We start from the raw sequence: 15000 nt of genomic DNA, 5'->3' as shown, positions 1-15000 counted from the left end.
TGAAAAGAATTATGCTTAATCTATCCTTAGGCTTATAACAGTATACAATAACTCTCATTATCTATATTGAATCACTAATAATCACTATCAAAAACAACTCTTATGTCGCGGAATTACTAAACGTTAACTCCCCCAAATCGCCATAGCTCTCTGCGTGGGAAAATAAATTCCTAGAGTGATGAATCTGCAAAGTTAGCGATAACCAAAGAAACCTAGCGAGAATCTGTCTAATTTGCATATCTATCCCTCTCCTGCTTCATCCTAGTTTAGAGATCTACTAGCTAACACATGGAGAATCGTTTTTATTTCTTTGGACTTAGACACTTACCTTGTTGTTGAAGGTCCAGACGTTGGTGGGTTTGGGTTCGCCGCTGACGTCGATGTCATACAGGTACTGCTGGCCTGTCTTGATCACGACGTCCTTCACGTTGGTACGGTCGATGCGTGGCTTGCCTGTGTGCAATTGCAATTTGCTGATTAGATTATGGAGGAAAGTGGGTACGTAGAGGGAAGTATATTGAGTGATAAATGTGGGGAAATATAAAAAATGTCAAACGTCGGGAAGTTCTACTCACGGAAACGAGCGCGAGCGGTGTGCGGGAGGGTGGAGTCCGAGGGCTCGCCGACGCCGGCCTTGTTCACGGCCTTGACGCGGAACTCGTACTTCTCGCCCTCGGTGAGACCCTTGACGGGGCCGGTGCACACGTTGCCCTGGATCTTGCCGCATTCCACGAAGTGCTGTGCCAAGAAGGAGAGGTCAGTGGAGGTTTCGGTTCTAGATAATTGTGCTTGTTCTATAGTAGAGAATATCTACTGTAGCAGGACTTTAGTGTACTGACACTATATACATACAACCATACATGCATACATACATACATACACACACATATATATATATATATATATATATATATATATATATATATATATATAATTATATATTATATATATATATATATATATATATATATATATGTATATATATATATATATATATATATATATATATATATATATATATATATGTGTGTGTGTGTGTGTATGTGTGTGTGTGTGTGTGTGTGTGTGTGTGTGTGTATTTATATGTTTATTTATTTATATATACTTCCATATGGCAGAAAGCAAGAGGAATGTGCAACTTACGTCTGAGTCCTTGGGCTTCATCTCGAGGATGTAGCCGGTGATCTCAGCGCCGCCGTCCCTGATGGGCGGGTCCCACTTCAGCTTCACGCTGTTCTCGTCAAAGTCCACGATCTCCGGCAGGCCGGGAGGTCCTGGCTTGTCTGTGAAGATGTTGATTTTGATGAGACAGTTTGTGATTGAAATATGTGTGGCAAAACTAATTCAATCTGTTAATTTTCAAGGTGATTCGTATGGGTGGTACTTTGACATTTTGGTGGCTTAAATAATTTACACAAAGTAATCTTGATATTTCCTCACGGATTTTCTCCTTTTGTTGCCCCGATGTCTTACCGCCATCCTACTTACCGAAGGGATCCTTGGCGATGATAGCGCGGTCGCCGTCCAGGGGGTCGGAGTCGCCCTCCTCGTTGTGGGCGCGCACGCGGAACTCGTACTTCTTGCCGGGCTCCAGGCCGGTCACGTCGGCCTCCGTGGTGTCGCCGTCCACGCGGGCGCACGGCATCCATCGGCCTTCGAAGCGAAAGGAAATGTCACTTGGTATGATCTATACACTCTATAATGGCACTGTATTTATTGTACAAATTCTCACTAAAAAAAGAAAAGAAAAAGAAATACAATCCATTCGGTGGGCTCACCTGTGGTCACGTCCATCTTCTCGACGACGTAGCCGTCAATGGGCAAACCGCCGTCGTCCTTGGGAGGCTTCCACTTGAGCTTGCAACCTTCCTTGTGAACATCAGAGATGTCCAGCGGGCCTTCGGGCTTAGAAGGACGATCTGCAGAGGAAAGTCCAAATTACTGAAGACCTTTCACTGAAATCTCTAGAGGCAGGTTTGGCGTTTATGAGGTATTTATCGCAGATATATTTTTCACTAGCAATTTACAACGTGTTTTCCCCCTAAACTCACCCAGCACGACGATCTCGACCTCAGCCTCGTCAGAACCAGATTCGTTCTTGGCATGGATGTGGTACATGCCAGTGTGCCTCCTCTCGGAGTCATTGATGGTGATTTTGGTGAGGTAGTCCTCAGACTGCACGATGTAGTTCGCACCAGTCTCTACCTGCAGGTCCCGGATTAAGAGAACATCAGCAAACTACAGTGATGTCATTACTCGTTGTACGTGTACAAGTTTGAATGATCATATCCCTGCACTTCTGAATTATTAACGTGGTAACTGTATAAAAGTATATCGACTGGGTAAAATTAAATCTAGATACTGTACCTTCTTCTTGTTGAGTGTCCACCAGATCTCCGGGGGAGGTTCACCCTTGACGTCGACCTCGAGGAACACCTTCTGGCCTGCGCGGACCACGATCCTCTTGCACTTCTCACGGTTGATGAGAGGCTTCACTGTAAAGGGAAGTGCTCGTGGCGTTACGTGTCTCTAGAAAGGTCACTTGTGACAAGATAGCATGATTTATGGTTCACATACAGAAATATGTGTGCTCTCTTTCTCTCTCTCTCTCTCTTCTCTCTCTCTCTCTCTCTCTCTGTCCCTTCTCTCTCTCTCTCTCTCTCTCTCTCTCTCTCTCTCTCTCTCTCTCTCTCTCTCTCTCTCTCTCTCTCTCTCTCTCTCTCTCTCTCTCTCTCTCTCTCTATCTCTCTCTCTCTCTTCCTCTCTCTCTCTCTCTTTCTCTCTCTTCTCTCTCTCTCTCTCTCTCTCTCTCTCTCTCTCTCTCTCTCTCTCTCTCTCTCTCTCTCTCTCTCTCTCTCTCTCTCTCTCTCTCTCTCTCTCTCTCACACACACACGCACTCCCACCAAACACACACGCTTCCGCCACACACACACACACACACCAAATCTACTTACGGAATCTGGCCTTAGCAAGATGAGGCTTCGTAGGATCGGACGGTTCGCCTGGACCAGCCTTGTTCACAGCTGTGACTCGGAACTGGTAGACCTTGCCCTCGGTCAGACCAGGGACACGGCACTCGGTCTTCGGGCCCTGTGATAAGGAAAGAGGAGACGTTATTGCATGGCATGGAGAACGGCAGGATATTGTGTCCATTATTTATATTTTTTTTATCATAAGAAGTGAACAAAATGAGAAAGGGAGAGCGAGAGTGAGAGACAAAAGAAGAGACAGAGGGAGAGGGAGAGGGGGAGAGAAAGAGGAAGAGAGAGAGAGGGAGAGGGAGAGGGAGAGAGAGAGAGAGAGAGAGAGAGAGAGAGAGAGAGAGAGAGAGAGAGAGAGAGAGAGAGAGAGAGAGAGAGAGAACGATAAAAAGAAAAAGAAAGAGCTAGAGAGTCAGATAACACAAATCTTCCTCACCTCAGACTCGTGAATGGTTTCCCAAGTTCCATATTTCTCCTTCTTCTCGATGATGTACTTGGTAATAGGAGCGCCACCAGTGTCCTTGGGAGCGTCCCACTTGAGGTCCACGCGGTCCACATCCCAGTCCACAATGTCGGGAGTGCCGGGTTTGCCAGGAGGACCTGTTCGCAAAGATGGACTCTTGTGATTTGGATTCGATTGTGTCTATTTTGATTCCTTAAAAGTATGATCTATATCAATGAAGATGACGGCGATTTTTCCAAATGGATTGCCTTTATCATGGGTGCTACGCCAAAGAATCCATTTCTTAGTACTAATGACATCTCACTTACCATAGGGATCCTTAGCGAGGATGGAGTGGTCAGTCTCCAGGGGGTCGGACTCGCCCTCATCGTTGACGGCCTTCACGCGGAACATGTATTCCTTGCCCTCCTGCAGGCCGGGCACGTCCATCTCAAGGTCCTGGAGGGATTGAGAAATTATGGTGAGGTAGGACACGAAAAAAGTATATAGAAAATATAGTTTTACTCTAAAAAGTAGTCATTGTATTTGATCATAAACTTTGAAAGATATAGATATATATTTGACGTACCTTTGTGCGACCGACGGGAACCCAGCGACCAGTATTGGGGTCTTGCTTCTCCACCATGTATTCCTGAATGGGCTTGCCGCCATCATCATCGGGTTTGTCCCACTTGAGCTTGCAGCCCTTCTTGGTCACATCCGAGACCTTAAGTGGACCCTTAGGCTTTCCAGGACCAGCTGCAAGGATGTTCATAACAGTATAGAACATTTGGACGGTAAATTAAATGATTCTTGGAATATAATAAAAGTGGGTTGTAAGTTAAATACGGCAAACTAGGTCCGTAGAGTTACTTACACAAGATGACGATCTCGACCTCGACCTCGTCCTTGCCATGAATGTTCTCGGCAACAATCTTGTACATTCCGGTCTGCTTCCTCTTAGCGTCCACCATGCTGAACTTGCTGTTATAGTCAACGTTCACGATCTCGATGTTTTGATCAGTGATCTAAGAGAAGAAATGACAACAAGTTCAAATAATAGATAATGATTTTTATTTCAAAATATCTATACTCATTAGCGAAATATGTTTATATATATGACCATACATATATGTACAAACACATACAAACACACACACACACACACACACACACATATATATATACGCATGTATAGATGTAGCTCACCTCCTTGCCATCGCAGTACCATTTAACGGTCGGGGCAGGCTCACCCTCGATGTTGACGTCGAACTTGACGTTGCGTGTAGCCTTGGTGGTGGTCTGCTTCAAGTTAGTGCGGTCAATGCGTGGCTTCACTGTTTCGGAAAGAAAAAAAGGTTTGAAAAATGATTTAAAACATATTCATTTGGTATTGAGGTATTCATTTTCGTATTTGATTGAATTTACAATATCAACAATTTGTGAGATGAAAATGTAATTTTAGCTGTGAACAAGTAAGATAACTTACAAGCCTTGTGCTTGACCAGGTGATGGTCTGTTGGCTCAGACTCGGGAGAATTGCCGGCCTTGTTGACGGCAATCACCCTGAACTGGTACTCTGCACGGTACTTGAGACCGCCCACCTTAGTCTCGACGGGCATACCAGGCTTGAGTGGCTGGCACACGTCCTGCTTCACCTCAGCAGCTGCCTCCCAATCGGGCATGAACCTGGAATCACACGTGGTACGTTTGATACTGTCATCACCGTCCCTATTCATGCGGCATTATACAGACACGCTAATGTTCTGCATATGAGAGGACGTCCATCATATCTAAAATCACAGAAGGATATTTGAGTGAGATAATACGATATCACAAACAAGATACTCACTTGTCCTTCTTCTGGACGATGTACTTGACGATGGGGGCGCCGCCGTCGGATTCTGGCACGGTCCACTTGAGGTCGACGGACTTGTTGTCGTAGTCCGTGATCTCGGGACGTCCAGGAGCCGTGGGAACGTCTGGGATATGGCAACGACATAAAATTAATTGGATTGCGACAACATTACACTTGTGTTTACATATTACCAGCCAAGACACACGAAACGAGTAAGGGTTTCCTTCTTCATGGAAAAGAGGAACTCACCGTAAGGATTCTTGGCGAGGATAGCCTGGTCGGCCTCCAGGGGATCGGAGTCACCCTCATCGTTGACGGCGGTGACGCGGAACTTGTACTGGTGGCCGGGCTCCAGACCCTCGACGTTGAAGTGAGGCGGTGCGGTGGCTCCAGGGCACTACGGGATGGACATGCTCAGAGGGGCTCGCTACACTCTCGCGAGAATAATAATCACGAGAAGAGAATATTAGTTCCCAAGATGGGGCGCTGAGTAACTAAGATTGAAAGAATAGTAAAAGAGGAGAGATCGGCGAAAATAAATGAAAAACCATAAGCAGAAGAATGCGCACGAGAAAAAGAAATGTCTAGTGTAAATCGGGCTTGCGATGATGTCTAGTGTAAATCGGGCGAGTGAAGATTCTGAAAATAACATCCTTTTTTAAAGTTATTTTTTGTTTGTTTTACTTTAATTTATTTTAAGCGCGGTCTCTCTCGTACTGTTAATTAAATAGGAAGAAGGTATTAAAGAGACGTTAACCCACCTTGCCGCATCTGACCCACTTGCCAGTAGCCAGATCCATCTTCTCGATCTCGTACTCCTTGATCGGCATTCCACCGTCGTCCTCGGGCTTCTCCCACTTCAGGCGGCATCCTGTGTCGTGCACGTTGGACACCTCCAGGGGACCCTTGGGCTTGGTGGGGCGACCTGGGGACACGGGGAGGGCACGTGATACTCCTGTGGCTGGCTTTATCGGAAGGGAGGAGCTGATTTTCTTCAGTTTAATCGCGAAGACAATGGAAAATAGCTAAGGCAGCTAGTAGGTGTCCTCCTTTTATACAGTCACCGTGCTAACAGATACAACTATTAGCGCATCAATCCCTTATGACAGAGTAGGTCATGTGGCATTGCAGATAGTGTAAATATACTTCTTATTATGTGTTATCTATCTGCAGAGGTAGAGGGTCCCACTTTTTAAAGATACCTCTTCCCATCGAAAGCGAAACACCAGCGGCTCCATCACTTACCGAGAACAACGAGCTCGACCGTTTCCTGGTCCTTGCCGTTGCGGTTTTCGATCTTGAGGGTGTAGAGACCGGCGTCCTTCCTCTGGGCGTTGGAGATGGAGAACTCGGTGTGGTGGTCGGTGTTCTCGATGTGGATCTTGTCGCTGTTGGACAGGACAGTCTCCTTGAAGATCCATTCCACTTCGGGCTCGGGCTCTCCGATGTAGTCCACCGCCCACTTGTGGCTGCGGCCCACCTTGATGGTCACCGACTTGAAGTTGGTGCGGTCGATGCGGGGCTTGACTGCAAGAGGACGTTAAGCGTTCATTGTCTGCTCTGAGTGTTACAGTACTGCACAGGGACATTACAGTGTATCCTGCAGTGTGCAATGAAAACTGCATGAGAAGGGAATTCGTTGTGCTTTTTTTCCGAAACCGCCTAAAGCAAGCGTTATAGAAATGGGACGGAGAGAGAAGTAAAACTTACGGTTCTTGTGCTTGCACAGATGGTTCTCGGTGGGCTCGGAGGCCTCACCGACACCAGCCTTGTTGGCAGCACGGACACGGAAGCTGTAGACAGTGCCTTCCTTCAGGTCTGGCACCGTGCACTCGCACTTGGTGTCCGGGGTCTGCAGAACCTCCTTCCAGTCCACGGAAAGCTTGTCCTTGATCTCCACGTGGTAGTGGGTGATGGGGCGACCGCCGTCCTTCTCGGGAGGAGTCCAGCGAAGCTGCACCGACTTGTTGTCATAGTCGAAGATTTCGGGCTTGCCAGGCCTGCTTGGCTCATCTGTGGGTCGCATCGGATTGAGTAAAATAATCAAGAAGGGGGAAGGATAGTGTATGTGCAATGAGTGGGGCACCGGGAATCACACAGGACTATAAGCATCAATTATCTTGTCTGATAAGGAATTAATCTATACACACACACACACACACACACACACACACACACACACACACACACACACACACACACACACACACACACACACACACACACACACACACACACACACACACACACACACACACACACGCACGCACACACACACACACACACACACACACACACACACACACACACACACACACACACACACACACACACACACACACACACACACACACACACACACACTCTCCCACGCGCGCGCGCACATTCCGCCTCGCACTGACCGTAGGGGTTGCGAGCCGTGATGGGCTCATCGTTCTCGAGGGGCTCTGACTCGCCCTCCTTGTTGACGGCCTTCACGCGGAACTTGTACTTCTTCTTCGGGGTGAGGCCGTCCACGGTGAACTCCTCCTTCTCGGGGCCGATCTGCGGGTGGGGGAGGGGAGGTCATACCAGGTCATGCCAAGGCATACAAGGAAATAAAACAACAAAAAAACACGAGGTTACTGAGAAGACAGCTCGTTCTGCCCCCTACCTGGGCGGGAACTTCGTTGGTCACAAGACAACATGTGAGTGACTCGCAGTATAATGTCATAGAATTATGGACATGTGATCTTACTGAGTTTATTATGGTTTAATTTTTATCTTCGACGGATATGTGATATGCTGTCAATGTTATGATTTACTTCAATCTTATTGTTACTTATTTTCTACTTATTACAAGTTAATTAAGATGAGAAGATGTTAATGAGTACTTTGACAAAATACGCAACGCTTGAGTTAATGATTCACACCAGATACGGAGCACCGACTCTGGCAGGCTCTTCAACTGAATATCAACGATAAGTATAACTACCGATACCAGCATCAGTATCAATGCCAATACCAACAGCTGCATCAACGCCAGATTTTTTTTATACTCTGAATACCAAGATACGCAGCCTCAATAATACTTTGGCGGGGAGAAAGTAAGGAGGACACACTTCCCGACAACGGAAGGTGCAGGATAAAAGCGCCACGTCTAGAAAGAATACCTGGACGTAAAACACCGCGTCCTGGGGCTCTTCGGTCACCTTAGGACCTTTACAACCCTTGGAAGCCCCAGGATCCTTGCGTTCCGTGGCGTCCTTCGAATCCTTGTCGCCAATCACACCGTGAGTGGCTGTGAGAGGCGTGCTCACAGGCCTGGCTATGTACTGTGGGAGGGAACATGACATGTTCACTGTACATGCAAGGTGTTTAGTGGAGGTCATGCTTTGTTGGTGCATTAGGGTGCTGAGGGTTAAGTCCGTGACGCGAGTAGGACGTCCGGGAAAGGAGGTAATTCCCCGTATTTCGGGGAATGGAGGCGAGACGAAGATTGGTCTAAGGATGATGTATAATGGTCAAGGATTAGGGAGGAAGACGGACGTCATGTTAAAGGTAGCATGTGCTTATTCCCGCGTGTGATGAAAGGTCAAGTATGACAGTACTCATGAAGGGCTTTGAGATGCCTGGGTAATTCCTTTAGGTCCAAGTATATGCTTGGTCTAGAATTATGTGAGTATGTGAAAGAGACAAGGCGAAATATTTTGTGAGTATTTAGGGACTCTTTATCTAGTTTCTATGTTGTCTCAGGAGTTGAAGGAGAAATCGTAAACATATAGGAAGGAAAAATGTAGACGTCATGTAGGCCCGGACACTAAAGGCGACGGAGAGAACCAAGAAGCGCACGGGACTCACCTCCCCAGCAGGAACCCAAGTGCCGGTGTCCATGTCCATCTTCTCGATGACGTAACCCTCGATGGGCAAGCCGCCATCGTCCTTGGGCTTCTTCCACTTGAGCTTCACGTGGTCGGCGCGGATCTCCTCCGGGAAGAGCGGTCCCTCGGGGCGGTTGGGCTTGGCTGTTGGGGAGGGCGGAGGGAAGTCGTTTCAGGGGTGGACCGTGTGTCATTTAGGGAGAGAATGTCACGTATAATGGCCTTAGAAAGTAAAGTGGGTTTCGGCCGTGTGGAATGGAGTTATATTTTGGTTTTAGTTTTCTCGGGTGGAAATTAATCGAGAATAGGTGAACCAGAGTGATATCTTTCAAATATTCCTCAAGGCAGATAAATAATCCCCCGTTTTTTACAGCTCGGAGAACTAGTTTCAGTCTCAACATAATCTAGAAATATTGTGAATAAACTAATATGAAAAGGAATAACAGTGGGCACCTACCGAGGACAACGACGTCGGCAACTTCTTCGCACTCGCCGACGGAGTTGGAGAGGCACAGCTTGTACTTGGCGGTGTCAGAGCGGACACCCTTCCTCAGTGTGAAGACGGTGTTGCGCTCATACTGCTCGATGGTCACCCTACCCACATGGATACATTGTTAAACACTCTTAAATGGCTTGTGGATAAAAAAAGGGGGGGGGGATGGTATAGCTGATTATATATATATTTTTTTTTTCGCTGAAATCTGATTAAGGGATGTTCCTTGCGTTTTCTTTCTTTTGTTTCTTTTGAGGGGAAGCTCAAGTCTTTTTTTTTTCGAAGGCGGAAGGCGTGTGATGTACTTCAGTATCGATAGATTTCTAAGAAGTTTTGGGACAAAGAAGCCGATTTCTAAATTGCGTGTGTGCGTGTAAACAATGCTAGTCGTTGTAACAGACGCGGACTTTTATCACACACGACAGCAAGGGAGAGCTCGAAACATAACGCCTCAGTAAACATGAACGAATACCAGGAAAAATTTGACTAGTCATCATATCAAACTATTCCTTTGCCTTTTTGGAGACTCGTTTACTGAGAAATCATATCAAGAACCCCTTGACATAAGCTGTAATCCGGCCTATCTATGTGATGTGTGAAATAAAAATGAAATAATGATAATAATTGAACGGTATTTCTGTTTTGCAAAATAAGAAAAGAAAAGTGTTTTACAATGGCCTGTCTGTAATATACATGCAAAATAATGCCTAACACATAATAATCAACATGCACTGCTGGCTGGGCACTAAGGCATGTCCATATCATCTACAACTTCACCCTTGTACAAGCTCCAAGCAAGCTACGGGTTAGCCTTGGGCACGGGACTTTGGTATAGGGCAGTCGGGCAAGACTCGCCCTATACACAAAGCCTTAGCGATCAGGTGTCGCGCCAAGAGCTGAGCGAAGAACACGATAATACTTCTGAGCAGAGAGCGGCAAAACAGAAGAAAAACGGCAGGAAGTCTCAGCTGAGCAACACTCTCCAAACGTGAGCTCTCAGCTGTGCCTCCCATGCACACGCGACTATGAGCAGATGTCACAATAAAACCTTCAATCAGCTGTAATCCTATTCTTGGAGAAGGAAAGCGATCGCGGTCTTTACTTCTGCGTCATCACAACGGTGGTGATGAGGGCACCGCAATGGGGCTGGACTCATTGATCTAGTCACTGATCGCACTGATAATTGTGAGTTTAAAGACGCGTTCATACTCTCGATACGCGTCACATTCACTCATAATCAGACGTGATCAAGACCCATTATGAGAAAAGCTCACCAAAGGCGCTCAGAATAGATATGCTGATCATTTTTAATGTGGCAACTGTGTCTATTGATCCTTCTGATGATAAGAAAACAAAAAAAGTCGTTGTTTTATAATCACAGAAAGTCGGTCAGAAAACTACTGCATTGGTGGTTTGTTTCACATTTACTTGCATTCGATGATATAACTAGTTAAAATAAAATAGCAAAGAGAAATGAGGCAGGCTCGTCACAAACCACCAGTGCCTGTTCTCAGTATTAGAACTACCGTCTTAGAGTCTGTTACGTGTGATATGTCACTAGTGTGCTTTATCGTGGAAAATATAGGAAAACATAAAAAATGGTTTAAAGGTAGTAAGATGTGTTAACCATTGTCAAAAAGCCAGAGTCTGAGAATTATTCGAGATAAAAGGGTAAACATGTCTAAGACAGAATAAAAGCGAGAAGTTCTTCTTCACACAAGAACTTCGCCAACACCTATGTAAAAAATGGAGGGATCTCATAAAAAAAATATAGTCATCTGTGATAGAAAAAAATGCGTATATCTGCTATCAGGGGCGATAAAAAATATTTTTCAAATATAGATGACTAATGGATACAAAAAAGGAATAAAAAAGATCTTTCAAAATCTCAAAAACGTAAGCACGAGTGTTAGCTTTCCGAAAAAGAAAGGCTAGCATCACTTTTTATTCTGTCTTAGTGGAACCAGGTGCTTTCGGTCAAATAACCAGAGGTTTTCGGTCACCTTCTACAGTTGTAAGGGTCTGGTAGCCTGGAAGGAAACGGTTCACGTATTTATCAATCAGTCACATAACAGAGCATAGTCTACTACACTTAAATGTCAAGTTTAATGAGGTTTATACAGGAAGGTCATTTAGCAAAGGTCAGAGTCTGCTCGGGTGCGAAACGCCACCCGGAGAGTCACCCATCTAATGTCCAACCTGCTGTAACTTTCTCTTTGTGGATTAAGTCTTTTCTATTTTCCAGTTAAGGGAAGAATTTAGATATCAGTACATCTATATTTCCATTGTTGTGATACAATATACCAATGGTCGTGTGTTATAAAGATCTATGATTTCTTTTCTCACGTTTAAATTTCTTAAGGGACTCGTCGCAACCCACCTTACCTATTTCTTCACTGGCCTTATCTTTTGGTCGAACCTTCCCCTCCCTATATTCATTCTAGTTTGTACATTCATCCACATGTCCATTTTCCATTGATTGTTATTTTTGTTTCATTTCATTCGCTCCTATGTTCCGATTTTTAAAATTTCCTTTTCGAAGTTTAACATAGTCCTAAGTCTCAAAGTGATTTCATATTACTCTATAACTGTAGCATGACTTACGAATCAGTCAGCAATCAGCATCAGCCTCATACTTCACAGACTCCTTTCATCCCCGCTTTTCTTCACACACTCTGTCATTCCCCCTCTATCTAACCCGAGTCCCCCCTTCCCCCTGTGCCACCCCCTACTCCTCCTCCCCCACCCAAGGGCGCTCACCTTTCCTCTTCGTCTGGGATGACCTCCTTGTCGTCCTTCTTCCAGATGGCCTTCGGCTCGGGCTCACCGCCGTACTTGATGTCCAGCTTGAACATCTGGCTCTTCTTGATCACGATGTTCTTGAATTCCTCCTTGTTCTTGACGTATGGCCTCACTGTTGGCGAGGTGGGAACGAGAGGTAAGAATGAGTGTGTCGATCTCGGGTGTGCGTTGGTGAGCATCTAACTTTCTGCAAACTTTGCTTTGTATCTTGAGCATTAAGATTTTCTTTTTGGATGGTGTGGACACAACAACAGAGATAAAAAGAAAAGAACAAATATCATGGAAATGCAAGAAGAGAAAGAACGGAATGAGCAGCAGAAGAAGGAAAAGAGAACTTACCGAAACGGTTCTTAGCCTGAATGGGCTTGGTCGGGTCAGAAGGTTCACCAGGACCTGCCTTGTTGACAGCCCTGACGCGGAACTCATACTGATTACCCTCCTTCAAGTTAGGAATAGTGCCCTCCGTCACGTCGCCCTGGATCTCAATGCCCTTGGTCCAGTCACTGAAGCGGTCCTGAAATGGCCGCCGCCGAAGGGAGAGTCGTCAGAGTTAGGAGTATAGGAGGGGGTAGGCAAGGGAAACCGAGCCAGTTTCCAACGCGTTCTGAGAGTTTGAATACGCTTAAGATTATTACTCGAAGTGTTGGAATAAAATGTGATTTACGTTCAATTTTTCTTTGTGAATTTTGGATACTGGACGAATGAGAATAATCTTTATTTAAGATAAGATCAAATTAGTAAGATATATCGGCAATGTGATTTGAACTAATGACTGTATGTCTATGTTATGTTAATAATCGATATGATAGAAATATAACATTATTTACGGAGAGAGAAATACATTATTTAAGAGACACTCGTGGGTGATAAATAAAAGAGACAGTATCTGAAGATTGAATTACTGATAAAAACTGCCTATCTTTTATCGATCAAGCGTATTTGGAATCAGTGTTAGAAGCGAACTCCAAACTTTTCAATGTATTTTACAAATTCGTTTTTCAATATCATTATAGTGTGTGTGTTTTAAAAATGCTTATGTGCATCTTTGGAGAATCGTCGTTTTATGCCAAGTTTTAGATTATTTAAGAGTTATAGCTTTATTTTATTTAGATGAATAAACTTCGTGATTAAAATAGATACTAATTTGTGGAAGGCTAAGTGTTAAATCTAGTGTTAATTAAATTAGCATATTACTGCATATTGGTATGTACTAGATAGCCCTAATTTTGTAAATGTAAAGATACCATGTATTTTAAAAGGAAATATATATACAACACGTAAGTGCTTGTAAAAGATCTGTACCGTAAAATAAACAAGTATGCGTTTGTTTGTTTTTCCTCATACAGATCGGTAGCTGAGTACCACAGGCTGCTACGAGCTACAGAAGCAGGCCTTACGGCTTCTGTGGTGGTGTTACGTCTTTCACTTTTATGAAATATGCCTGATGAGATTCAACTTACCGTTATAGGGCATTGGACCTTTTAATGGTATGTATTTATTGGATCTTTAAAAGCTTTGAAATTCTGCTATGGACGAGGCTAATGGTTTAATACCCTGGTCTATAAATATTTCTGAATCTCCGGGACATATTTCACAGAAATCAAAAAGAAGTAACGATGCTACACATACTATATCCAGTTGGAGCCTTACCACCTCCCCGCCTTCTGGCATGGCGCGAGTCTGTAGATAACGGTAAACATGTTCGTAACATGTTACGGGAACACGTGGATCTCACGCACACAACAACAACAACAAACAGGACACTCCTCACTTGATCTAACTAGTTAATCTTTTTGTATTAATGTAGTTGGAATCATCTCGATGATTTGAATTATTATTGAATTTGAAATCTGAGTTGTTAATGATCAACTAATATGCAAATCAAGTGAGAAGGTCCCTGATTGATTTGAAAGTAGGCAATCCAGCTGAGACGAGAATTAGGATTATATATATATATTGTTGTGTCTTTGGGCAAGTTTAAGGACGACAAAGAACATGAAATTGAATGTTGACAGACATATTTAAGACATTCAAGGTTAACAAGACAATAGACATTATTCACTGTATTAAGGTAATGCCATGTATTTGATACATAAGTAATATATCCAAATCAGTTATAAGTACATGAAACAAGATATTTACTTTGTTACGGCAAAAGGTCAATACAATATTGAACATAATTATACATTGTGTGATTCAACATCTGAACAATATTTGTAGTCGTGATTATGTGAGATATGTTAAAAATGAAAATACTTAATGTTTATAAGACAACAAAGATAAAAGGTGATTGGTTAATAAATATGTGAGGTTCTGGTACGAAAAAATGCATTTATCTCGCAAGAAATTTGGATAAAATGTATGGTTGGGGAGAACAAAAATGTTCATGTTCAAAAAGGAGGAAATAAGGAGATGTCAGTTTATTTTCACGGCTGGTAAGGCAGAGCGTCTCTCAATCCCCCTTCCAGGCCAAAATCATAAAAAAATAAAAAAGGGTAAGGAAAAAAATCAAAACAAAACAGATTCAGTGCTAAAAATCAGGAATGCCAGAAAATCACTCGGA

At 44.1% G+C, this 15000-nt stretch overlaps 1 protein-coding gene across 50 annotated transcripts in view; it reads right to left on the bottom strand.

The window, feature by feature from the left end:
* The window catches only part of bt (projectin protein bent), a 144521-nt gene that overhangs the window by 39429 nt on the left and 90092 nt on the right, over positions 1-15000 (bottom strand). For 47 of the 50 annotated variants that reach the window (XM_086555109.1, XM_086555134.1, XM_086555123.1 and 44 more), the window contains 26 exons: positions 14088-14117; positions 12777-12951; positions 12396-12549; positions 11639-11665; positions 9600-9736; positions 9123-9286; positions 7685-7826; positions 6993-7295; positions 6528-6809; positions 6044-6207; positions 5532-5679; positions 5277-5406; positions 4914-5113; positions 4634-4761; positions 4302-4452; positions 4014-4183; positions 3754-3883; positions 3419-3582; positions 2956-3091; positions 2368-2495; positions 2052-2205; positions 1779-1919; positions 1489-1653; positions 1144-1283; positions 576-738; positions 329-453 (listed from right to left, as the gene is read on the bottom strand). In XM_086555109.1, coding sequence (XP_086411235.1) covers positions 329-453; positions 576-738; positions 1144-1283; positions 1489-1653; positions 1779-1919; positions 2052-2205; positions 2368-2495; positions 2956-3091; positions 3419-3582; positions 3754-3883; positions 4014-4183; positions 4302-4452; positions 4634-4761; positions 4914-5113; positions 5277-5406; positions 5532-5679; positions 6044-6207; positions 6528-6809; positions 6993-7295; positions 7685-7826; positions 9123-9286; positions 9600-9736; positions 11639-11665; positions 12396-12549; positions 12777-12951; positions 14088-14117 — 3951 coding nt within the window. The remainder of the gene's footprint in view (positions 1-328; positions 454-575; positions 739-1143; positions 1284-1488; positions 1654-1778; positions 1920-2051; positions 2206-2367; positions 2496-2955; positions 3092-3418; positions 3583-3753; positions 3884-4013; positions 4184-4301; positions 4453-4633; positions 4762-4913; positions 5114-5276; positions 5407-5531; positions 5680-6043; positions 6208-6527; positions 6810-6992; positions 7296-7684; positions 7827-9122; positions 9287-9599; positions 9737-11638; positions 11666-12395; positions 12550-12776; positions 12952-14087; positions 14118-15000) is intronic. The other 3 variants (XM_086555142.1, XM_086555098.1, XM_086555097.1) reach the window with 2 other exon arrangements.

The sequence above is a fragment of the Penaeus japonicus genome, unplaced genomic scaffold (assembly GCF_977035675.1).
Source record: "Penaeus japonicus unplaced genomic scaffold, GWHDUDI00000001_assembly GWHDUDI00000030, whole genome shotgun sequence".
In the NCBI taxonomy this organism is placed as follows: Eukaryota; Metazoa; Arthropoda; class Malacostraca; order Decapoda; family Penaeidae; genus Penaeus; species Penaeus japonicus.
Note: the sequence above shows the minus strand (reverse complement) of the source record. Positions and strands in the feature narration are given on the sequence as shown.